At 38.4% G+C, this 24,818-nt stretch overlaps 1 protein-coding gene across 1 annotated transcript in view; it reads left to right on the top strand.

The window, feature by feature from the left end:
- SHQ1 (SHQ1, H/ACA ribonucleoprotein assembly factor) overlaps nt 1–24,818 on the top strand; it is an 88,497-nt gene that overhangs the window by 21,336 nt on the left and 42,343 nt on the right. Inside the window, exons 7-9 of the mRNA XM_015236968.3 lie at nt 8,961–9,115; nt 11,486–11,539; nt 13,719–13,842. Coding sequence (XP_015092454.2) covers nt 8,961–9,115; nt 11,486–11,539; nt 13,719–13,842 — 333 coding nt within the window. The remainder of the gene's footprint in view (nt 1–8,960; nt 9,116–11,485; nt 11,540–13,718; nt 13,843–24,818) is intronic.

Below are 24,818 nucleotides of genomic sequence, written 5' to 3'. Positions count from 1 at the left end.
GGGTCCTTTTAAATTTTTTTATTTTTTATGTTTTTATCAAATTTAGAGACATTAACACAGGACATTTGTAGTTGCTGGATAATCTGCTGGGGAGATCTGAGTGTTCCTCTGTGGTAAGGGCATTTGAGTATTAGTAGTGGTGACGAAAGACCCAGCTTTCAATCCCTTTGTCTGTTGAGTGAATTTGATATGTTCTCCCCAGTGTTTTCACAAGTGGTTCTGTGTGGAAACAGGAATAGTTATCTTCTCTTCTGTACCTTAGAGAGAACAGGCGGGCCAGTTTTTACCAGTGAAGACCAAGCTGGGGAGTTCTGTGGGCCACAAGGGATGACTGCGCCTTATTCAACATTAAGCCAAATGTTATACACACAGTCGTTTCTTACATGGGCCTTTTATGACCACTTCTCTAAGTGGGAGGGTGCTATGCTAAGTCTGTGCATTAGAATTATAAACATTTCAGGTAGATCAGGAATAGTGGGCCAGTGTTTTCTGTTATACTAATTTGGCTTTTATTTATGTATTAGAAATATCACAACTAGACTTGTGATATGGTAATCACTTTGTAGTATACACAGATGTTGAATTTTAATGCTGTACACCTGCAAATTATATAATAAAACATGTGTATTAAAATAAAAAGTATTTACCCTATGCATTATTTGAGAATGACCAATTTTGCTTTCAAAAAATTTTTCAGTGTTGTAATGAAAGGAATACACACACACACACACACACACACACACACACATTAAATGGAATATAGAATCTCCCCACTCTAAATTCCTCTTCCTGAAAGTCATCACTGTTAACAATTTGAGGTATTTTTAATGCAGATACCCACATCTAAATGTTTGCTGTAAGAAATGTATACACCCAGACTCATATACACTCTCTCCTTAACGTTGCTCTCTCCAGTTTGTAGTGTATGTTGCACGTCTTCCATCAGCACTTACAGTTCTACCCGAAGCTTGTAATGCCTGCCTAGTATTCGGTTGTATGTTTGTGTCATGACTGGTGGACATTTGGGCTGTTTACTGCTGATGGGTGTTCAGGTTATTTGCAGGGTTCTGCGGTGGTCTTCTTCTATGACCACTCATTCCGAAGGAGCTGGAGGGTCTCTGTTGCCTCCCGATATCTTGACTCTCTGTATAGTAAGGCAATAACTTTCTGTTTGCTCTCTTTCGAGTGTCTAGTGGAGTCTGTATTATATAACAGGTACTCAGTAAATATTTATAGAACAAATAAAAATTGCAGCAAGTATTTTTGTAGTTCGGTTTTGTTAGAGTTTAGGTGATCTCTGTCAGGCTGACAAATTGCCACTGTAATTCTTTAGAATTGACTTGACTGCACAACAGAAACTCATAAGTAACGACTCTTGTTACATTGTTTTCAGCAAGTTCTTGGCTTCATATTTGATTTAAGATTTCCCACATCATGTAGGCAGATTTTCAGGTGTGGGATTGCTACCACGATTTAGATAGTTAACTGTATATGCTCTGTAGATCTGCTCAGAAGGTTTGCTCACACTTTCATCAGGGCTCTACTCAACTGAATCGGTTTCCCCAGTTTGGGTGCGGTATTTTAATGAAGTGGTCTGGGAAGCAAGTGGTGATTGTGTAGTTAAGTTTTCTGTCCACAAGGGTGAGCTAGTTGCCCTAAAAATCGAGACAAGGCATCACCTTTGATTTAAAATTTTAACTTGCTCTGCTTTGATCAGTTGTAGCTTGTTTCAGGTCCTGTTTTCTGTGTCAGCCGTGCTTTGAGTTGGTTCTCTCTGTATAATTTTAACAAAAAGTTAAGCCTGTCCATGCTTTTAACCTCTGGCCCTCCTGACCCTTCGTCTTTATCTGACCCGTGGTGTATATCCAGAATGGTGCTTCAGGCACAGTCATAGTCTGCTAAGCTATTCATTCTAAAAATCACCTTTAAAAATAGCAGAAGCACTTGATAAAGGTAGAACAACTTGAATTCTTTGTTGTGCAGAAAGTACCTCCTGTAAATGAGCCAAGTAGGGGGTGATGCATAGGATAGAAGGTAAATATGGGGCTCAACGCCTTGTGTATCCAGCTGTGTGGCTTTGCAGCTTCTCTGTGTTGCTGTGGAAATCCTGTATCTACCTCACAGAGTTGTCATGAGGATTGAACGAGAGGATGTGCTGAAAATCCTTAGCATATTGTAAATGTTAGAAATTATCCTTATAGATTAAAGCAGTGGCAGGAAGCCAGGAATTGAGTGGCTTCCCTTTGAAATTACAATTTTTGTGCATTTACACAGCTTTAAGGAGAAGTTCTTTGTTAACATGATTCCTCTTTCAATTTTTTTTTCTTGTTCAAATATTTGAGACACTTAGAATTGGAGGCATAAATTGAAATGTGTTGAACCAGGATCAAATACGGGAGAAAAGAAGTAAACCAAAAAAATAAACCTTAAAGTCCTCAGCTCACTCAAGCAGCCTGCTGCTGCTGCAGTTTCCCCCTCCCTCTCCTTCCTCTTATTTCTTCTTTGCCTCCCAGGCCTCCTTCCTCTCTGTAACTGCAGTGGGACGTTGCCAGGCAGATACAGCAGTGCAGGTGAGGGGGTGCACCTTTGATTTCCCCTGATCATAAAATGTTAATCTGGATTGTTTTGCTTTCCAGATAAGCCTTAGGTGGTGAACTTTGCCCCCTGCCTTTGCCTTAGTTATGATTCTTGTTCTTTTCAGTGTGGCCCTGAGTTACAGCACAGAGACTTTATTTGATGTCTTCAATTTTGTAATGATCCGATCCTCCTCCCCAAAGGCTTGTAAATGGAAGTGTTAAATGCTCTGCTCCCACTGAGCTCTGGTTTCACGAGGATGGACTTACACATTCCCGATGTTGTCTCTCCGTGGTTAATCTCGGCCCAGGAATCTTGGCACATGATGGCTTGTTATGACACCACATAACGTTTATAGTCAGTGAACTTCCTAGCGGGGACATCCTGTTTGGCACCAGTGTTTGCGGAGCTGTCAGTGTCAGCTCTGAAGGCTGCAGTACGGTGGGGCTACTCGTTTAAGCCAGGGGTTTGAATGCAGCACATTTTTTCCCGATTCCCTTGGTTTGCTTTCAGAAAGTGTACACTGTAATAGGCTTACATTCTTTCTTGAGGAGCCAGATCAGGGATGATTTAATTGTTGATCCACAGAAGACAGGGATGTTTGGGAGCAGGGGTTAGACAGAAGGGGAGATTTAAAAGTAACAAAACTAGACCATGTTCTAAATGAAGTGACAAGGTCACTTTCCATTGTGATGGGAGCCTCTCGGCAGTCCTCAAAGGTATTGAGGAGTTTTTAATGTTGGGGGTGGTCTTGGGCCATTTGCTTCAATGTTAGGGCACCAGTTTCTTCCCCAAATGAACTGAGCTTTCAGCTGGCTTTTGTTTGACTGTAGATTATTTATAGAAGTATAATTAACCAGAATGTTGTGAACTATATAGCAAAGCTGCTTTGTTGTAGAGCAAAGTCATACAAATGCTTGACAAATGTTCCTCGTGGTGGCACTCATCCAAGTACTGCTGGCACCGCGTCCGTGGTTATTTCCAGTGCTGCTGCTTGGTTGGACCCAATTGTGTGCAGACCTCCCCAAGTTCCCCTTCGGGTGATATGATTTACAGCTCTAATAGAAAAGGCCTTGGGGAGCTCAGGCTTTTTGGTTTCTCTAGTGGTTGCTCTCCTGTCTGTTATTGTTATTTATTATTTCTGGTTTCTTTGCTCGAATTTCAGAATTTAAATACTTCTGTGTATTGTTAATGAGCCGCTTAGGCCAAAATGGAACTCAAAAACACTGAGAAAAAGGTGGTGGCATCTTAAGGGAAGGCTAGGGGCACCAGCATTCAAAAATTCAGAGGAGTACGTTCAAGTCAGCTTTCCCTGTGTAGACAGTCTTGGAAAGTGACCTGTGTGTCACAGGTGGCAGCACTTACTTGCAGGTAATGTAACACCAGAACCTATAGTTCCCAGATCAGCCTTTAGAAATCATTGAGCATATACATGTGTGATGACTTAAGAGTCAGGAATAAACATATGGATGAGCTGATGTGTTGTTAAACGGCTCTGGGCACGCTTACCTTGTGATTCAGAATTACATGCAAGCAGAAGTCTTTATTAGCCAACTAGGATATAAAGGCTTTTCTCTGGTGAGAGACTGTCATCGTGAACACCTGGCGCTTTCCTGTTAGCTAAATTAATGAACGGCTCAAAAACTGTACCTAAGGGAATACTGTCTCAAACCTTGCTAGTACTAGGGGTCTTAAAATATTTTGTCAGGTACGCTTTCTTCATGCAATGAAGAAATAAATGTTCCTTCTTACCGTTTCCTTAGATCAGACTTCTTTAAGTGAATTGAGAGTTTCTATTTAAATTAAGAAATCTTCCTATAAGCCCTTTAGTGGGACAATCAAAACCCAGTTTATTGGTTATATGAATTTCATTTTTAAATGTCAGTCTTTAAAGAATGCTTCACCTGACACTTGCCTGCGTTGAGTTTAAAAATACATGCATTTCTTTATGTTGCTGACCAACAGATTAAATAAATGTGGTCTCACAGTTATTTGTTGTTTATGTAAGCAATGTTTGTACAAATACATTTGAAAAAAATTTTAAACATAGGATTTTTAACATGATTGAAATAGTAATTATGTTTTATATAAAAATGTGGGGTTTTTTTATACTAAGTGTATTTTAGTGAATGAAGGGATATTGCTTCTAGTAATTTCAAGTAAGTGTGTTTAAGATTCCCCCCCCCACCCCAGAGGGCAGGCTGCAAAAACCTGCTGGAAGGAAGCCTTAAAACAAAAAGAAGCCACATTGTACTTCAGGCTCCTAGGAGAGCTCGGAAGTGAGTTTGGAAAGCCATCTGTGAACAGGGGCCCTTGTGTGGGAGTGATCAGACTCTTCCTCTTGGCTTTTGCCCAGTTGTGAAGAGCAGAGGGGCAGTCTTTTGTGGAACTGAGACAGAAAGGGACTGGGACTTGACTAGCCATTAAGAGAGTGGTTTGGGAATATTAAAAAGGCAGTTTAATAATTTTTGGTCTCTGAGAGGGCGTTGGAGATAGCCAGGTGTCTTTTATTAATCCTGCTGCCTTAAGAGGAGGCTTCCTGAGTTAGAGTGGGGCCCATGCCTGCTCAGCCAGCGACCCCATTGCCTGCCTTTCCTTCCTTGCCACCGGGTGTGGTCACGAGGCCGAGTCCTGGATGATGGGGAGTCAGTGGGAGTGCTGTGCGCTCTTTCTGGATCACATCCTCCTCTTCTGCTTTCCCATTGGTTAGAAAATGTTAAAAACCTGGAGCAGCATCTTGGGCCCATAGATGGAAGTCATATGGTGGAGACACTGATGCCCACCAGTCCTGGACAGTTCGCTCAGGGTGGTAGAGTGAGGGAGAAACTTCTGTGTCACTGAAGCTACTGTATTTTGGGTCTGTTTATTATAGCAGTTTAGCCTGTCCTTACCTAGATGGAATGGACAATTCTAAAATCTGGAGGAAAAGGCTTCCGAGTTATTTTGGTGTTACTTTGATATGAATCATTGGAACTGGAAACTGAGTGCTCTTTACTGGGCTCACAAACTTGTAAAGTGAATTTGAAAGTGATTGATAGGAAAATTAAGAATTACTTTGCAAGGTAAGAGATTGGTACCACTCTTCTTTAGAAGTAACAATATATCTAGATGCCTAAGTTTCTTTAAAAATTGCTTTAAGAAGGTAGTAGGCTGTATTTTATTTATACTGGCTGGGAACTCAGCACATCTATGAAAGAGCTGTTACTCTCAGTAAATCTTGCTCTAAGACAAGATTTTAATTTTTTGTGTGTATATATATTTTATATTGAAGTATAGTCATTTTACAATGTGTCAATTTCTGGCATAATGCTTCAGTCATATATAAACATACATATATTCATTTTCCTATTCTTTTTCACCATAAGTTACTACAAGATATTGAATATAGTTCCCTGTCCTATACAGTGTGAACTTGTTGTTTATCTATTTTATGCATATTAGTTAGTATCTACAAATCTTGAACTCCCAATTTATCCCTTCCCACCCTCTTCCCCCTCTGGTAACCATAAGTTTGTTTTCTATGTCTGTGAGTTTGTTTCCGTTTTGTAAATAAGTTCATTTGTCTTTTAATTTTAAATTCCACATATAAGCGGTATCATGTGGCATTTTTCTTTCTCTTTCTGGATTACTTCACTTAGAATGACGATCTCCAGGTCCATTCTTGGTGCTGCAAATGGCATTATTTTATTATTTTTTATGGCTGAGTAGTATTCCATTGTATAAATATACCACGACTTCTGTATCCAGTCATCAAGACATTTTACGTTGTATGTCTAGTAGTGAGGAACTGATAATGCTCATGTTTTGTTAATGTGAGAAGATGCATACTTTATGGTAGCTTGCCTAAATTGTAGACCTCAAGGGAATCTCGTACAGAACTGTAGTCTTTTACTTGCTTGCCTTCCCAGTACAAAATAAGGTTTTTTTAATCACTAGCATTTATTAAGTATTTTAGGTTTTTTTGGTCTGGGTAGCCAGCATTTGTTAAGGTGACTGATACACAAAAAGAAATAGCTTCTCTCTCTTCAGTCAGTAACTTGTTGGGAATGGGGAAAAATATTGTATTTGCAAGTGACAAAAACTGAAAATACTTGGAAGTAATTTTTAGCAAGAAAAGCAGCAGATCTATTTGATAAAGTTGGTGGTTCAATACAGTGGGAAAAGATGAATTACTGAACAAACTGTGTTGGCACAATTAACTATTCATCTGGAATTAACTGAAATCTTAAAACATGAAAAAATAACTTCCAGATGGATTAAAGACTTAAATTTAAAAAAGGAAACAGTAAATCTTAAAGAAAAAACTGAGAGACTTCATGTACAATTCAGGGGTTGGGGAAACCTTATCGAAGTCTATAAATTCACAGTCTGTTAAAAAAAAAAGATACACATACTGGGCTGCACACAAAAATAAATAATTCAGTGGGAAAAGATCCCCTAAACAAAGTCAGTAGAGATGCAGTAGATTTGGAGAGATGACTAGGGTTCGTATCTGTAATGGACGAGTTCTTTAAATATTTGACAAGGCAAGCCATCCAGAGAAAAACTGGGCAAAACAGTCACATGGGTAATTTACAAGAGAGCAAATACAAATTGCCAACAAACCTATGAAATAATGTTCACAGTTTAGCAGTTAGAGAAACACTAACTGAAGTAACAATGATATGTCACTGTATTAATTTCCTTTTGCTGCATGACAAGTTACTACAAATCAGAGTTCTAATATGACTCAGTTTCTTTGGGTCAGGAGTCAGACATGGCTTAGCTGGGTCCTCTGCTCAGGGTTTTGCAAGACTGTAGACAAATACGGCCATCTGTTTCTTTTCTTTTTCCATTCTTTTCTCTTTCCATTCTTTTTCTTTTCTAATAAGTATTGGCAGCTACGTTCCTTTCTGGAACTCGGGATCCTTATCCATAGTCACATGCTAGTTGGCAGAATTCCATTCCTCTGGCTGCAGAACTGAGGTCCCCATGTTCTTGCTGGCTTTCATTTGGGGGTCACTTTCAGATCTTAGGGGCCCCCACAGTTTCCTGTCTCATAGCTCCTCATAACATGGCGTCTTATTTGTTCAAAGTTAGCAGGCAAGTCTCTGGCTCCAGTCTGCTAATAATGGAATATAATCATCATAATCCTAACAGTGACTGTCCTATCACCATTCCTATATACTTTTGAATAGAAGCAAGTCACAGATCCTCCCAACACTCAAATGATGTGACTCATTGTAGGGGTCATTTTAGAATTTTTCTTTTCACAGTCACTTCATATCCATTAAGCTGGAAATGATTTTTTTAAAAAGCATTTATTTCTGGGAGCAGGCAAGAGATATGTGTAAGAAAGGGAACTTCTGTCTATGACTATTAGAAAGGAGACTTGCAGCCCTTGAAGTATCTTTTAAAACTAGATAAACTCTTTGACCTAGTAAACCTACTCTTGGGAATCTATTTTATGGAAATAAAGCCTTCAGTATTCAGTGACATACAATACCGACATTTATTGTAGCATCATTAGCTGTGTCAGAAAACTGGAAGCAAAATGAAATGTCCATCAGTAGGGGGAGTGGTTGGATAGAGCATGCTACACCATGGAATATTCCACTCCTCCATAGAAATTAGCTAAGTACCAAGTGACGTGGAGGAATTTGCTAGAGATATGGTTGAATGAGGTAGGCTAGATGGAAAAAAATTAATCTAGCTCTCTGGGAGGACAAAAAGTATCCACTCCCTTGTATATATATTTTTATGTGTCTATGTTTGTAAAGAAAAATATGAAGTGATGTGTACAGGGTTTTTCACATGGGAGAGGCTATTGATGAAGATGGAAAGAGGGTGCCAAGCAAAAGGAGAAGAGGAAACATCCTCTTCTTGCAAGTCCATTGTGTGTGGTACGGTCACATTTGTGTATTTATGTAAAACTTTGTGTCTGTGTGTAAGTAATATTTAAAAAAACCCTGTGCCCTTAAAATTGACTAATGTATGGAAATATTTCTGTTTCTTTGTATAGAACTTTCAAAGTGCATGAAGAATATTTACAGAATGCTTCATTTAGCTATTAGGTTTTCTGTTGTCAAAATGTAATTATCTTAAAGTCAGTAACTCATTTAGCTGCCTTGAATACAGAACAGTGTAGCAAAAAAAAAAGAGCAGGGGTCAGGGGTTCTGGAAATAAGGAATAGATATTGTTTAGACTTTTTTTCTTTATTTAGCCCTCCTAGGATTTGAGCAAATAATAAAGCTGTGATGTCTAGTTAAAAAGTTGTTACTATGTCCAGAGCTAAATAATTTATTTCAGTTTCTATAATCAAAGTTCTAATTTTGACTAATCTTCTACAGTGGGGGTTTTTGAAAACGAAATGGAGCATCTAATTTTTAAATGTTTTTTCTTCTAGTGTCTTTTTCTGAAGAAGAGAAGTATCAGTTACGAAAATTCATCAATAAATCTTACCTGCTGGACAAGAGAGCCCATCGTCAAGTGTACTACAGTTTGATTGATATCCTTCTGGCCTATTGCTACGAAACTCGTGTCACTGAAGGAGAGAAGAACGTAAGTGCGCGAGTGTCTGTGTGTTGGCATAGACTGTCGTATGAGTAAACTGTATTTTTTTTGGGGCGGGGGAGGTAATTAGATTTATTTATGTATTTTTAAATTATTATTGTCGTTATTTTTTTTAGTAGAGGTACTGGGATTGAACCCAGGACCTTGTGCATGCTAAGCACATACTCTACCACTAAGCTGTATCCTCCCCACTACAAGTAAACTGTGTTAAGGTCACAGGTAAGACCAGTCATGGTTAGTTATTTAGGGATGCTCCGGGCAGAGGTGCACAGGTGTGTTGGTGGTGGGTGCCAGTGTGAAAGCATAGTGCTTTTATTTGGTCTTTTTTCAATCTTCCATGGTGTTAGTCTCTACCAAATAGCAGAGTGGGGAAGTGAAGCTGAGGGACGAGAAGGATACCCTGAGCTCTCATCTCTTTTAGGAGATGAGTTGACCAAATGAGAGGGCTGTTGTCACATGACACTTAATATTGGCAAGGGGTAAACTTCAGCATACTCATTTCCTGTCATCTCAGCCATCAAAAATAGCCACTGTTACAAGGTGCTGTTTATCTTCTGGGCTTCTTTCATTGTGCACATGTACACATGTGTGTTTACATTGGGTCATAATGTATATACTATTATTTAACCTGCTTTTCTCACTCAGCGTTTATAGTCTTTCTATGAGCTATTCATTAACAGATGTAATGTTTAGTATTTTATAAATAAAGTAATCTGAGCAGTTATCTGCAGGTGTCCCTCAATTTAAATCATATGTGTACTTCTGAAAAATTGTTTGCAAACCAAGAGTTAAAAAACCTGAATCATATCCTTTTGATCTTCAATGAAATCCTATAGTAAAAGTAAATCCTTTTGTGAAGAAAACTGATGACGTTTCTTAAATAATCTTTTTTTAAAAATATAGATTGTATTGTGGTTCTTCTTAAACCACACTTGATTTTGTGAATGAAGAGCTAAACTTCTTTCTCACCTATGTCACTAATTGTATACATAAAAAAAGACTGGAAAACCAAAAAAAAAATTTTTTTTCCAGTTAACGTGTTCCTGCATCTGTTTCTGACAGTCATTGCTCAAGGGGTTATTTTTGAGCTGTGCATATGCTTCCCTCTTTTTCATTTATTTGTTAAAAAATTTTTTTTGAAGTTAAGTTGATTTACAATGTTAGTTTCAGGTGTACAACATAGTGATTCAATATTTTTATACATTATACTCCATTTAAAGTTAGTATAAAGTATTGGCTCTATTTCCCTGTGCTGCACACTGTTATCCTTGTAGCTTATTTATTTTATGCATAGTAGTTTGTACCTCTTCATCTCATACCTCTGTCATGCCCCTCCCCCTCCCTCTTTTTAAATTACACAAATAATTCATATCACTGTGAAGGAAAATACATACAGGAAAAAAATGATCAAAATTTCCCGTCATCTCAGCTATCAGAAACAGCCACTGTTACAAGGTGCTGTTTCTCCTCCAGGCTTCTTATGTACATGTACGCATGTTTATTTACTTTGGATCATAGTGTATTTACTGTTATTTAACCTGCTTTTCTCACTCAACATTATAGTATTAGCATAGCGTTAGGATTAGGATTTGATATGTGCCACATTTTTTGCTTTTATGATTCTGAAAATTTCAAAGGTGACTCTTGAGATTTGCATTTGACTCCAGAATGAATATTAATGAGCGCATCAAGGGCAGACTAAGATTGAAAATGGATTTTGTTTCCACTTATCTTTTTAGGATATTATAATTGGAGAAAATGTTTTCTTTGACCAACAAAGTACCTCATATTGCTTGAGAAGATGCGTCAGAGTGTTTAGTTATGCTCAATAAGACAAAGCACTTTTGATTCTTGTATTCATGTGTTTGCAGTGACGAAGTCCTGCAAGTTCAAGATCTTTTCTAGAATGTACTTACTCTCACAAACGCTCTCTGAGAGGTCAGATTCTTGAGCAGCTTTTTAAGTGCCACAGAGAGGTCTTCAACATTATCTCTGAGTCCTTTGGTAGATTATTTATAGAATATTTGGGAGACAAGTAACTTAGTTGAGAAGGACAGAAATTGAGCACGCATTGCTTTGCTTTAGTTTCAAAGCCCTTGCTTATGGGCTCTTGTGTTCTGGTATTCTTATCCGTGCAAAAGCTTTACTTTATAAAATTCCAAGCAGAGTAGACAGAAACTTGGCTTTTGATCACCTCTACATCAGTAAAGCCATTATTTTTCCGCAGTCACAGACATTTCTTCTTTCTTTCATATCTCAGTACTAATCAGATACTAGTTGAATAAATGGATATATTTGCTTTATTTTATTTTTGAATGACTTTACCCCTAATGTATTTTCACTCCAAAACAAATACAGGTCGAATCTGCATGGAATATCAGAAAACTGAGTCCAACACTGTGCTGGTTTGAGGTACGATTTTTAGTTGCAATTGTTTAGATTTTGTGTGTTCAGATAGTTATTTTTTGTTGTAATTAATTTTGGGTAATTCCAGCAATTCCTTGATTTTTAAAAAGTGGTAGCTTTATTGTACAAGTTTTCTTTTCCCCCATCTTTTACTGAAATATTGATTCCATTTTGTTACTCTTATCCTAATCATACTACACGAATGAGCCGGGTAGGGTTTTTTTGGAAATTGGGAGAGGGAGAACACACTTTAGGGAAGGAGTGGGGACAGGGTCTGCTGGGGGAGGATGTGGGGTAGAATTTGAGGCATATATGTAAGTTGGCATATGTTGGGGCGCAGAGCTCAAAGATGGGAAACAAACCTAGGTGGTAAAACTATTTGCCTCTTACCACCACGGGCTCTGCTAAGCCTTTTATATTTATGACTTCACCTTTCAATAATCTGTGAGATTAAGTGTTACTGGTATTTTACAGATAGAGAAACTTAGATTATATAGCTTAAATAACTTATCCTAGGTGCTACAATTAGTATGTTTAGATCTGATAACTCTTCTAGTATGGGAATAATTGTCTTTGTATCTATTTTGGAGAAAATAGTTGTGTAGGTATCACCAAAAATATCAAAAGATGGTAGCTTTAAATTTACTAGATTTGAACACACTGTTGTATATCAAAACAGTAATTAAAAACAGAAGCTTTAAAAAAGTGTTTATTGAAACAATTGATGGTTACATATCTATTCAGGCAAGTAGTTTTGTTTCTGGTTTCTTTTTTTTTTCCCAGCCTAAATCCATATAGTGTACATTTTAAGTTGGAAAATCAAAGTTGTTTCATGGTATCATTTTGTTCAAGTAATAGATAAGATGTAAACCAGAACTGAAACACTTAACTTTATTAGAGAATCTTACTAGTCCAAGAATGTCCATGAACCAACAGTTCAACCAATAGCCTCTGCCGGGAGCTTGTTAGAAAGACAGAGTCCCAATCCAGACCCTTTGAATTAGAATCTGTAGCAAGTTGCCAGGAATTCTTATACATATTTACAATAAAGAAGTTCTTTTCTCTGGACTTCACTTGGTTTCTACGTATTTCCATGATCAGCATATAATGGAGAAACTGACTCTTGTAATAATTGCACTAATTACTTATTAATTAATTAACTTCATTGAAAACAATGTAGTTGGTGACTAAATAATTTCATAGTTTAGTTATTAAAATCTGCATGAAGAAATTTACCTATTTATGATTTTTAAAAAATCTTTATTTTTGAGATAACTTAGAATTGCCAGACAAGTTAATAGCTCTGTCACACTTTTATAAGCATTTAGTTTTTTTGCCAGAATTTTTTAGAAGTTCGTAGTTCTTTTTTAGATATAGACTGTTCTTTGTTAGATACTCAGTATTCATAATCAGATCACTCATTTGTTAAGGATGAATACACATGAAAATAATGTTACTCTTTTGGCTTTAATTTTACATTTTAAGTTTTATATATGGGTTATATTTTTTATACATCTTTAATCAAAACCCAATTAAAAACAATTTTGTAGAAAATTGCCTTTGTCAAGTGTTTTCAATGTTTTGCATTGCTAATTGTATTAGTCTGATACCATTCAAGATAAAGCCTTTTCTCTAGAAATGAATAGTTTTCTCTTTGACAGGTGAAAACAAATTACTGAAGTAAATACCCTGTTTCACTCATGCCCAAAGCAAAAAAGAAAAAAGGCGGGGGTGGGGTGTGGAGTAGGTGGAGTGCTATGAACACACTTCACTAAAGAGCTCTATATTTTTCATCTCCATTATCTTGAATTGTTCTAAAAGACACAAACATGAAACATATATCATGTAGAAATGTCTTTTATGTGCAGCTGTATTTTGTTAGTGCCATGTGTTTTAGATTCATATTGGTAATTCTTAAAAAGACTTTTTAAAACTTTCTTGCTACATATGTGATTTATAAGGAGTATTTGTGATATGTTGATAAAGTATGAAAAATTACAAAGACTAAGATAAAACATTTTATTGTCAGGTGAAAGAGTCTCATTTCATGGCTTTCTGTTTGTCTTCCACTTGGCTTCGTGATTAGCCAAACTTAGATTTTAATTGAGAATAGTTTTACATTTCATTGTGTGCTTTTGTTTTGTGTAATATGGAAACGGTTACTTGTTTAAATGATGCTTCACAGACTTGGACTAATGTTCATGAGATCCTGGTGTCTTTCGGAAGAAGAGTTTTGTGCTATCCCCTTTACCGCCATTTCAAGCTGGTGACGAAAACCTGCAGAGATACTATAAAGATATTGCAACTAGGTAAGATATTATTATGCTTGAAAATTTGAGAGTGAAACCTTACATGTTTTCAGTCTGTGAGGATGTAGTCATGATTTTTGCCTTTTTTTTTCTATACATATATAAGGGATGAAAATCATCCAATCCAACCACTTTTCCTCTCAGTTATATAAAGTCATAGTCTCTCTCTATACAGATGTGTAATCACACAGAGATGTGGTGCTCCTTCTGGAGAGGAGTAGGGAGAGTAAATACAGACAGTGTTCCAAACCTTTTGCATCATGGTAGATTGTATCATTCGGCACTTCTCGGGCGCCTGTAATTTTGTAGGCATTGTTCTAGGATAGTGGGTATAATAATAAATAAGATAAATTCCCTGCTCCTATGAAGTTTACAGTTTTGCCAAGGTAACAGATGGTAAGTAAGTAAGCAATTCCAAAACTGAGTGAAAAATTCTCTGCTGGGAGAAGGACAGTGATCAAAGGAGGGGCACGGAATCTGGACTTGGGAGACCAGGAAAGGCTTTCCAAAGCAAGCACACCTACTCTGATGACTTTTAACTATTGCTAAATCCAACCTGAAAAGACAAATATTTGCTAGTTTTAATGATGTGGAAAATTCTAAGCTCTGAAACAAATTCCAAAGTGCCGCTGACAGCATCACTGGGTTAAGTCTGTAGTTTCCAAGGTAATGACTTTGAAGGGGGCAACATCCATTTGTGTGTTTGAATTCTGGCACATTTATTTAAAAGTGACTTTCTGTACTTTATGGTCATTTCTTTTATTCTTCCTTGGGGAATCTCATCATTCCTTTGTCCTTAGATAAAAGTGATTCTGAGGGCTTAGTTTTCAGACTTGAGGTTAAGAAGAAGGAAGAAAGGAAGAAGTTCCTCTTTCGTTTACATCCAGGCGGCTTGATTGGCTTACCGGGAGGAATCATATCTCTTAACGTTTTGTCCCTTCTAGAGGTTTATCTAGGTTTTGCCTTGACCTCTTCTTGATCTGGGGGAAAAGTCATGTTCGAAATAGATTCTTTAAAGTAGACAATAATTGTAACAATGAACCATAGTTAAATGAAAGGTGCTTTTTTATTCATCCAGTTGGTTTAGACCGAGTGCATTTTATTTTAAAGGGTTGTTGATTACAGGACAGCAGAGCTACTACCTTTGAGGAATCTGTCTTCTTTAACAGTGGGAAACAAACTGCTTTTTTTTGGGGGGGGCATATTATTTCTTCTTGCCTCTGTCCCAGATATTTTTTGAATTGCAAAAATTATCTTGAAAAATCAATCTACTGTAAATGACTGATTTTTGAACTTGAGTGACACATCACAGTTAATTTCTTGTTTAAGTCATGCTAGATTAGCTGCACATTATTCATAGATTTAAACAGTGAGGATGCAGTTTGCAGCTATCTTGTTATATCATGGCTTCCAGATGGAGAGCTGGCAAAACCCCCGTGCAGGCGTGGACACACTCATACGCACACCCGATACCCCCCATTACTTGTTACTTTTTATTCTGGGGAATAATCTAGTTCTCTGGATTTTTATTTCTAAAGTAATCAGTTCTGTGATTGCATAACCAAAAATAAATTTTTGATTGCTTTGACTTACACTGTAGTCAGTTACCCAAACAGTTTCAGTAGGTCAGAATTGAAATTTAGACTTAACTTTCCATCATTATCAATCTGCCAAGAAATAGGCTTATCAGCTGTGTTGTGGTAGCAACAGAAAACTTGAGGTAGCATGCTGAAAATGAATCCCAGCCCTCTATAAGCCATGCGCAGTGTGTTCTGTGGCTGATTTGGGTTGTGGCTTGTTAGCCCTGAAACAGACAGCTGGATGGTCTCTGTAAGCTAGGGGGATGACAAGCTCTGGATTAGGACTGAAACCTGTGTTCACACACAGGGTGACACTGGGATGCCATTAATGCCATCGAAGAATCTTAGTTGTTCACTTAGTTGGACACCCCATAATTTGAGTGCAGGTAGCTCTGGTTTGGCATTTAATGTTTTCCAAGAATGAATTCGTGCCTACTTATAATTCAAAAAATCGACCACATTTTTATTATAAAGGTCAGTATAATGCTACCATAGTTGAAGGTGATAAATAACTCTTTCCCTCAGAAGAAATACTGATTTTAAAGTGAAACTGCTTTCGAAACCGATGAAGAAAGGCTGATTTTAGAATCTATGGAAGATATGACTAAGAGCTGAGTTTATGAAGAGCCATGAACTTGATCTGCCTGACTTCACAGGAGCCTTTACAAGGATTCTCTACTTGGTCCTTTTCTATTTTCAATTTTGCGTTCTTTCTCTATACCTTTCCCATCCCCGGAAGATTCATCTCTCAGTGCTTCTGCAAGGGCTGAAAACCTGCTTTGTCCCTTTAAGTGTTATTTTAGTGCTTCACACAAGGCCTTGCCCATGGAGTTGCTCTCCCTGAGTCGGTAATCTTGGGGCCCATGATCATCCCCATTTTCTCCCTCTCTCCCTGTCTCTTCAGCCGTCTTCACTTCCTCTTTCTGCTCCATTCTTTTGGAAAGAGAGGGAAGAGCCCTTCATGGAAGCACGACATAGCTCCTGTTACTCACTGAAAATCAGTGAAAAGAAGAAATCAAAAGCAGCTTTTCTAAGTGTCTCAGAAATTTTATTCTGTTAAGAAGGGACATAGTTTAGGTTTTGATTATACATTGTTTATACAACTCACTGTCTGTACTACTGTCTGTCTTTCATCTTTCTAAAGGCATCCTTCACTCTCTTTCCATACCCTTGTGCTGCTGTTGTCACTGTTGTATTGAAATGGCTCAACATCATGAGTAGAAGGAAAAAGACTTAATTTTTTCTCCTGGTTCTCCCTTTGAGCTCATTCTGTGAATTCTTCCTTTTATTGGTTCTGGTTGGAATATCTATCCTATAAGTATCACATCACACACATATATCCTATGATATATGATAAATATTCTATAACTTTTGCTTTGGGTTGTGAGAGGAGTCTCATTTCAGTGCTTAAAATGTTCCTTTTGAACTTGATTGAAAAAATAAATCTTCCCTGCCCCAGCTCGGGCCTGCCTCAGGTTGGGAAGGCAGCAGCGGATGGGAGCCCCTTTCCCTGTGGCAGGAAGTCCCGCTCGCCTCCCGAGCAGCCCTCCACTCTGCCGCTGGCTGCTTCGCCCTACTTCTTCAGGGGCCATTGATCAGGTTTGGATCAGACACCAGTCTTTGCACCCCACAATTTCCAGGGCAGGTAGATTACACTCTCCAGGGTCCCCTCTTAAAACCCCCTTTCTCTTGGTTTGAGGCTACAGGAAAGTACCTCCTCCCCTTTCCCAAGAGTGGTGGTAGAAGCCCCACGGCACTCCAGCTACCTCATCCAAAGAGGTTTTCTGGACCTCTTTGCCCTTAAATTCCTGGAGGTGAATATTGGTCTGAGGGGTCCCAAATGAGTTTTTTGTTAGTCTCTCTACAAGTTTAACACAGAGGATTTAGCATCTCTTTTAAAAATCTGGGAATACTGGATATCTATTTTTGCCTCTTGTGAGCCTTGCTGGAAATGAGTCAGAAAGTGTTTGGCCTTTGTGTGCTGGTGCAGTAGTAACTGTAGTCGCCATGCCGTATTGGCTCCTTCCTGAGTGCCAGCACCAGGCTCACTTCCTTAGACACCTTCTATCGTTTCATCCACACTGTCATCCTGGGAAGTAGGGATTTCTGTCTCCATTTTGCAGGTAAAAGACAGGCTCAAGGAAGTTCAGTGAGCTTGCCCAGGGTCACCCAGATAGGAGTCGGTAAAGCCTGGATTTGATGCCAGGTTTGTCTGACTCAAAGTCTACGCCTTTTGATGTATTGAAATAGTTAGAGTAAATGAAACTGTATGAAGCCTGGATTTCCCTGACAATTATCCAGAGTGGGTTGGGGAGAGTGGGCAGGGTGCAGAGGAAGCTAGTTGAGCCACGAGGTGGTGCTAGCTGAAGCTGGGTGATGGGTACTTGGGAGTTCACCACCCTGGGGTCTCTTTTTGTACATGGTGTGATATTCTGCTATAAGAAGTTTTTTTGTTTTTTTTTTTAAACCTGGACTCTGAACCCTTGCCCGTCAGTGTTTTAAATCTAAATTGAAATTTTGTAGAAACTTTTTATAGGGAATTATCATTTTTGTTCAGACAGTTGTATAAAATTTTTTGGCTAATAAAACATGCATTTGAAGTTATTATTATTTTTGGTTCTGTTGTGTTTTTAGGGCTAAACAAAAACCTACCTTTCTATGAACATTTGAGGTCTGATGACTGGAAGCTATGTGGCAGACAATAACCTAAGAAACAGCCTTCAGGAGACTAGTTATTGTTGCCAAGTAAAAGCTATCATTACTTCATATAATTAATAGGGCTTCCATGTTAGTCTTACTGGGCTCAGTAATCAGTTTTTCAGAAAAGGTGTCTTTACTAACCTCCTCTGTAGATCGATGTGGTAGCACGATCAATGTGAAAGAGAAGAACCACCACAGAGGGCTTGGGGCCGATCTTTTTCTTTAAGAAAAATGATTGTTCAAGAAACTGGGATATGGTAGGTATATAGTGTGGGCTCTGAGTCCTGATGCCACCTGGAAGATGAGTTTGTTTTTAGCGTTTGAATTCTATTTAGTCTAAAGTCCAAACACTTCTTTTTATTGAATTATAAGGCTTACCCTGAACTTGAAAACTAAGAAGTGAAATCACTAGGATTTTTCAGTGTTGACGTTTATCTTTATTTAATTTTTGTGGGTTCTTGATTATAGACATTATAAAGAATTGTTAGGCCTTTTAATTTTTACTCCTGAAGTACATTGTGTAGAATGATTTTGAGAGTCATTCAAGAAGTATTTGTTGAGCACTTGCCACATCAAGTTGCTGAGCTGGGTCTGGAGATACAGTCACCAGCTGGAGGGATGCGACTCGACCTGAGAGTTTAAAATTCTAATGGCGGGGGTGTGGAATTACACAACTACCAGGGTTTTTCAAAAATTGCACTCATAGTAAGTAGCTCAAAGGAGAAATATAGTGGGTGAAAATATAAAGCCAGGAATCCTGGCTTATCGTAAATCATTTAAGACACGTTACCTCCTACAGACGGGAGCTTCTGCCTTATTTGACTCCCAATTCTTAGCTCCTACTCAGTTTCCTGTTGCTCTTAAGTACTTGTTAATTGGTGGATGACCTCATCTATTAATTTTTTCATTCAGTAGGTGTTTTGTCAGTACCTACTAAAAAGCTGTTTGTTATGTGCAAAGTACCTTGCAGCAGAAGGATGAGTTAGATTTCACGTACTGTACTTGCGGAGCATGTGCTTGAATAGGAGAGCTAAGATGTCAGTTGCAAACGTAAAATACATAGTAGACCATGACAAACACCTTGCACGAAAGGAGGACTAAGTAGTGGGAGAGGTGATGTTTCATTGGGCATCAGAGAAAGCTTCATTTAGGACGTGAGAATTGAATTGGGACTTGGAGGATGAGTGGTATTGGACATAGATGGGTGGAGGGACGTGTTCTGTATATTGTGAGTGAGGGGCACGAGGCAGTTCATAGACTAGCATCGTTTCTTCAGTGAAACTTTGGGGTTGATAAGCTGTCTGACCGTGAGTTGTGCCCCACAGCCCTCTAAAACTAGTTGAGAGTTCTTTTTCTACCTGAGTTAACTGGTCTCCAGAATTGATTTCTCTACTTCTGTACTGTTATCACTTAATTCCCTGCTGCCCAGACAGAAGATGATGGTTCTTTTTGTTTCCTTCTTCATTCTAAATTGTTCATGAACTTTCTGTTTCCTAGTCAATTCCCCATCACAGATAACATGTTTCTAAGAATGGAACAACTGTAATGTTTTCAGGAAGTTTAAATAGCATGGAACACAGATAAAATATTGAAGTACTGTTTGTACCTATTTCTAATGACCACTTACTTATGTGCCACGTCACCTAAGAAAGGGGCTTCAGAGCCCCAGAGGGTGTGAGCTGCCGCTGAAATGTTGGGGAGAGGGAGTAGGACTCTGCTGGGAGGTCGTGACGGAGCCGGCCCTCCACCTCCCTCTCCCTGGATGCTCCTTCTACCAGGCAAAACAAATTCCTTTTACTCTCATCTCTTCCTCAGAGCCCAAATCCGTGTTCCCAGTGTCTTAAATTGGTACATTCTTGTTGTTCTCTGTTTTACTTTTCGTCAGAGCATTTGGGGTTTATGCGTACACTTTTGTACCAAAGGATATTGTGTATGAGCATAACATTAAAAGGAAGAAAATCAGATTCCCATCAACTCCATAGATTCTTTTTCCCTCTTATAATTCTGTTAATCATTAAATATCGTTAATCTCTAAAATTGTTTTAGATTGCTCTCGTAATTGCTGGGTTACATTTGTATGACACATTCTTTATTCTCTTAAAATACTCTGTAGGGGGCAGCATTTCCTGTATAGTTTACAAATAATAAATTACCTTTTAATTGCCACAGATGATTAAGAGCTTATATTCTGCTACCAAAAAAAAAAAAGTCACAAACTTAAGGTATCTTACTGGTGGGTGATGGCTCCAAATCTGATCTCTTAAATATTTACATATGTATACCCAATTTAAATCTATATTGTATTTCCTGTACTATTTAAGATGTTTTGTTAATTTCTGCAGTTTCTGAGCTGAGTGATATAAAAAATCCCCAGTAAGTTAGTCACATGGTTGATACTATGGCTTGAGAAAAAATCCTATAGTTAGTGCCTCTTCTAATACATTTAGAGTTAGTTTTGAGATTGTTTTTATTGATCTCAACTTTTAAGGAAACAACTGTAAGTTTACTTTTTTAAAATGAGAAGATAAAGGCACGCACATATACATGACAAATTTGGAAGAAGAAAGAGAAAATACTTAATTTGACCCTAATGAGTGAAGGTCCTATTGCACAGTAATATTGAGACTTATATAAAGTAAATTGAATAATGCTTTATATGTTATCTGGAAAACATGGAAGGATTATATTTTTGCAATTTAGAGTTCCTTTAAATAGAGATTAATGCTGGAAAATAACAAGCAAGCAGATATTTACTCAATAGACACAAATCAAATCCCTTCTCTGTGTATGGCATTATAACAGAATCAGCAAAGAGTTATGAGGCTATATATGACTTGATCTTGACTGTTGAGTTTATTATGTAACAGGAATGATAAGACAAAGATAAGATACGGAATATATTTACAATGTACAAAGGAGAAAGTTCCTTAAGAAAATACCTTACCTCCTACCCACAGGCCAAATCCATCCTGTGCAGCTTGTGAGTTAAAAATGTTTTTTCCATCTTCAAATGTCAAAGGAAAAAATCAAAAAGAAAACAGTATTTCATGATACATGTAAATTATATAAACTTCAGATTTTAGTGCCCATAAATAAAGGTTTATTGGAATGCATTCATGCTTATTCACTTACGTATTGTTTATGGCTACCTTTGTGATATAGTGGCAGAGTTGAGTAGTTGCAATAGATTATGTGGCCTGCAAAGCCAAAATATTTACTCTCTGGCTCTTTACAGGAAAAAATGTGCCTCCCCTCACTATAGGTATGTACAAAGTTGACCCTTGAACAACATGGGCAGGTCAACTTGTAGGTGTATATTTTTCAGTAGTAAATACTGCAGTGCTACACAGCCTGTGGTTGGTTGAATGTGAGGGTGGGGTGGAACTGCAGATATGGAGGCCGACTATAAGTTACATGTGGATTAACCCCCTCCCTGTTCAGGGGTCATCCGTGTATGGGTTTGGAGGGGAGCCCTCTTGAAGTGAGCTGAGGTCTTTGGCTACCTTCCATCCCAGGTAGTGGCCAGTATTGAAGAGGATGGTGTCAGCTGTTTGTCTCTCCTCCCCACAGGATGAGGTGAGCTGGTGTCTAGTTGGTTCCCATTAGAATATGTCCATCAACATTAGGAGAAACAAACTCAGATGCCCCCTTGGCCAAGCGGGTGAATGAATCAGGATGGCAGAGTTTAAGAAACTCATGAGGAATGAGGTCCATGTGACCTGGAGTGAATGAGTCATGGGATTCCCTCTGACTCCAGAGGGTGCTTTTGGTATGGGGGAGGGGAGGGGCCAGACCAGGAAGAAGTGAACAGCAGAGGCCTGATGGGTGCGCTGTAGTAGTCCTTATTACTTAAAGAAAGTGTGGGATTGAGAAAAGAAGGTATTCCTTGGGAAAGTAGGAAGTAAAGAAGATCATGGAGAGGAAAATGAAAGAGTTACATGTTCAAGAAATGACAAAGATTCCACTTCGGAGGTGTGGGCTGGGAAGGGGCAGTGTAGGGAGAAGGTAGGGACAGTGTGTTGGGGCGGGATCGTGGGGAGCTTGCAGTGCTTCCTAAGGAGACTGGGTCATATTTTTTTTAATTAAAAAATATTTTTATACCACTCTTAAAGGTTATACTCTGTTTACAGTTATTACAAAATATTGGCTATATTCCCTGTGTTGCACAATACATCCTTGTACCTTATTTTATACCTAATAGTTGTATGTCTTACCCCCTACCTCTATATTGCCCCTCCCCGCTTCCTTCTCCTCACTGGTAACCACTAGTTTGTTCTCTGTATCTATGAGTCTGCATCTTTTTTGTTGTATTCACTAGTTTGCAGTATTTTTTAGATTCCATATACAAGTGATATCACACTGTGTTTGTCTTTCTCTGAGGAGACTGGGTCTTATTCAGTAAGGGAGTACTGGAGAGTTTGGTGTTGGAGTCTGTGACAGGTTCATGAAGTCAGATTCATCTGGCAGGAACACCAAGGGTAGAGTCATTAAAGAGGGTGAGATTAGTGGCCTAGAGAAGAGAGGAGACCACTATTCCTGCTGGAAGCTGAGTAGTTTGGGGACAGGTACTCTGGTCTGGACTGTGGTGCTAGCAATGGTGTGGAGGAGGAAGGAGTACATGGGCATATGCTTTGCAGGTGGGAGGGTGGGAACTAGTAAAAGTCCTGAGACCCTTGATCCCACATGACCTGATGTCCTCCTTCCCTTATCATCTGTAAAGTGCTTACATTTCCTTGTCTCATTTAATTCCTATGGCAGTTCTGAAGAATTTCCCCTGTCAATTTACACATGTGAAAACAGATTCAGATTAAGTACTGCACAGCTAAGAAATGACACCAGGAGCAAGCAGATTCTGAGCTGCACAACTGTTCCACAGTGCCACAATTATAATCATTGTCATGTTTACTTTGTTGGAAAATTAGCTAAGAACTGCATGAGAATATTTATGCATAGCTTTTTAGTGATCTTTCCTAAGCCTTTTAGAATTTGGGGGTTAGAATTCTGAGAACTTGATTTCCTAATCAGCATTTTCATCTGTCTAATATCAATTAAACTTGCAGGTATATATAGATAAGTAATCATCTTTACTAGATTATGTTTACTGTATACTGACTACAATGTAAAGCATTACTCAGTTCTACCAGTATGTAAACCATTTAGCCATAAGTGGACAGTCTCCCTGTAATCCAGTGAGGGTGTCATAAGAGTTTGATTTCTTTCCCCTTACCATGACATACTGGTCAGTATTTCAGATCACCAAAAGGGACTCATAAGTCTGGTTGGACTGGATTTGTTTTTCCCTTTTATGAGCCATTTGAGGAAGCCAGTTGTCTTTCTTTCTGTATATTTCTTCTTTCTGATTGCATGCACCGTCTTAGTTTTCCCAACTTGAAACTAAGCTCATTCTAAAAAATAAGTTAGAACTTTTCATATTAAGTAGTAGCTACTGGGAAAATGAACTATAATAGTCTTAATTAAAGCAACAACACAAAGAATTTCTTTCAAATTGAGCTACCAGGCATTGAGGATACGTACTGTATTCATAAGGTGGAATAGCTGAAATAAAATTTTATTCACAGAATTAGGAAGGTTTAAATGCTTATGGATTTTTTTTTTAAAATTCACGTCTAGATTGCAACTGTTCCAAGAGCTTTTTTCCATGCATGTTCAATTTCTTAATCTTTCTACTTTTGTACTTAACTGTATAGGTGAGATTTTTTTTTTTTAGTGTTCTACCTTGAACTTGGATGCCTCACTCTTCACTGTTTAAAGAAATGGAAATTAGTCATGCTGCCATTAAGTAATTTTGATGACATCTGGCCATGTATTTCTAAACTGACAACAACCACTGCTTTGGCAGGTGACTTAAGGAGGAGCACAGAGTGAATGTCAGGTCTGTCCTTTCAAACCAGCGAGTATAGCAGGGATTGTTAGAGCAGAAAAGACAAAAAGCAGCCTTAGGTTAAAATCAGCATTTGAACTTTTGATGGTGTGGTGATGTAAGAAAGTTGGCACAGCCACATTCTTTTCTTGCCAGGGAATAGAAATAAAAAGTGAAGGCAAACAAGTTGTATACCCCATGTTTGTCATAACACCATAGCTTAAATGTACAGATCACGAAGGTGTTAAAACTGGTACATGTTGACTGGGCAGTTTGAGCAGGTGTTTCTAAATCTAGGTTCTAAGTACTCCAGGCTGCATTAACAATCAGCTTTTATTGAACAGGATCCTTCAGTTTGCCAGACATTGTTCTAGACCAGGGAAGACAGATGAGAAGCCATGTTCTTTCCCATCAAGGAGATTGTCTTACAAGGTGATAATACTGACACTGTATTACGTAACGGCTGGGAGGCTGACATACCTGTTTTCATCCTGGCTTCCTTACTGTGATCGTGGCCATCTCCTTCACTACCTTGTGCCTCAGTTTCCTCACTTATGAAATGAGTAAGAAAGCACCTAACTAGTAGGGTTAAATGATGCAGTGTATAGAAAGTACTTGGTGCAGCGGAAGTGGGTAGCTATTAACTAGAGTAAAAGACAATGTGCTAAGCATTTTGAAAGAACCTAAACCAGTTTGGGTGGTGGTGGGGCAGTTACAAGTCAGTTCCTAAGAAAGTAGCGCCCATTTTGAGACTAGATGGTGCGTTAGAGTCAGGTTGAGGGCTGCGCATTCCAGGCAAAGGGAACATTTACAGA

This window comes from Vicugna pacos, chromosome 17 (genome assembly GCF_048564905.1).
Source record: "Vicugna pacos chromosome 17, VicPac4, whole genome shotgun sequence".
NCBI classification, from domain to species: domain Eukaryota; kingdom Metazoa; phylum Chordata; class Mammalia; order Artiodactyla; family Camelidae; genus Vicugna; species Vicugna pacos.
The sequence above is the reverse complement of the archived record's forward strand: the minus strand, read 5'-3'. Positions and strand labels throughout refer to the sequence as shown.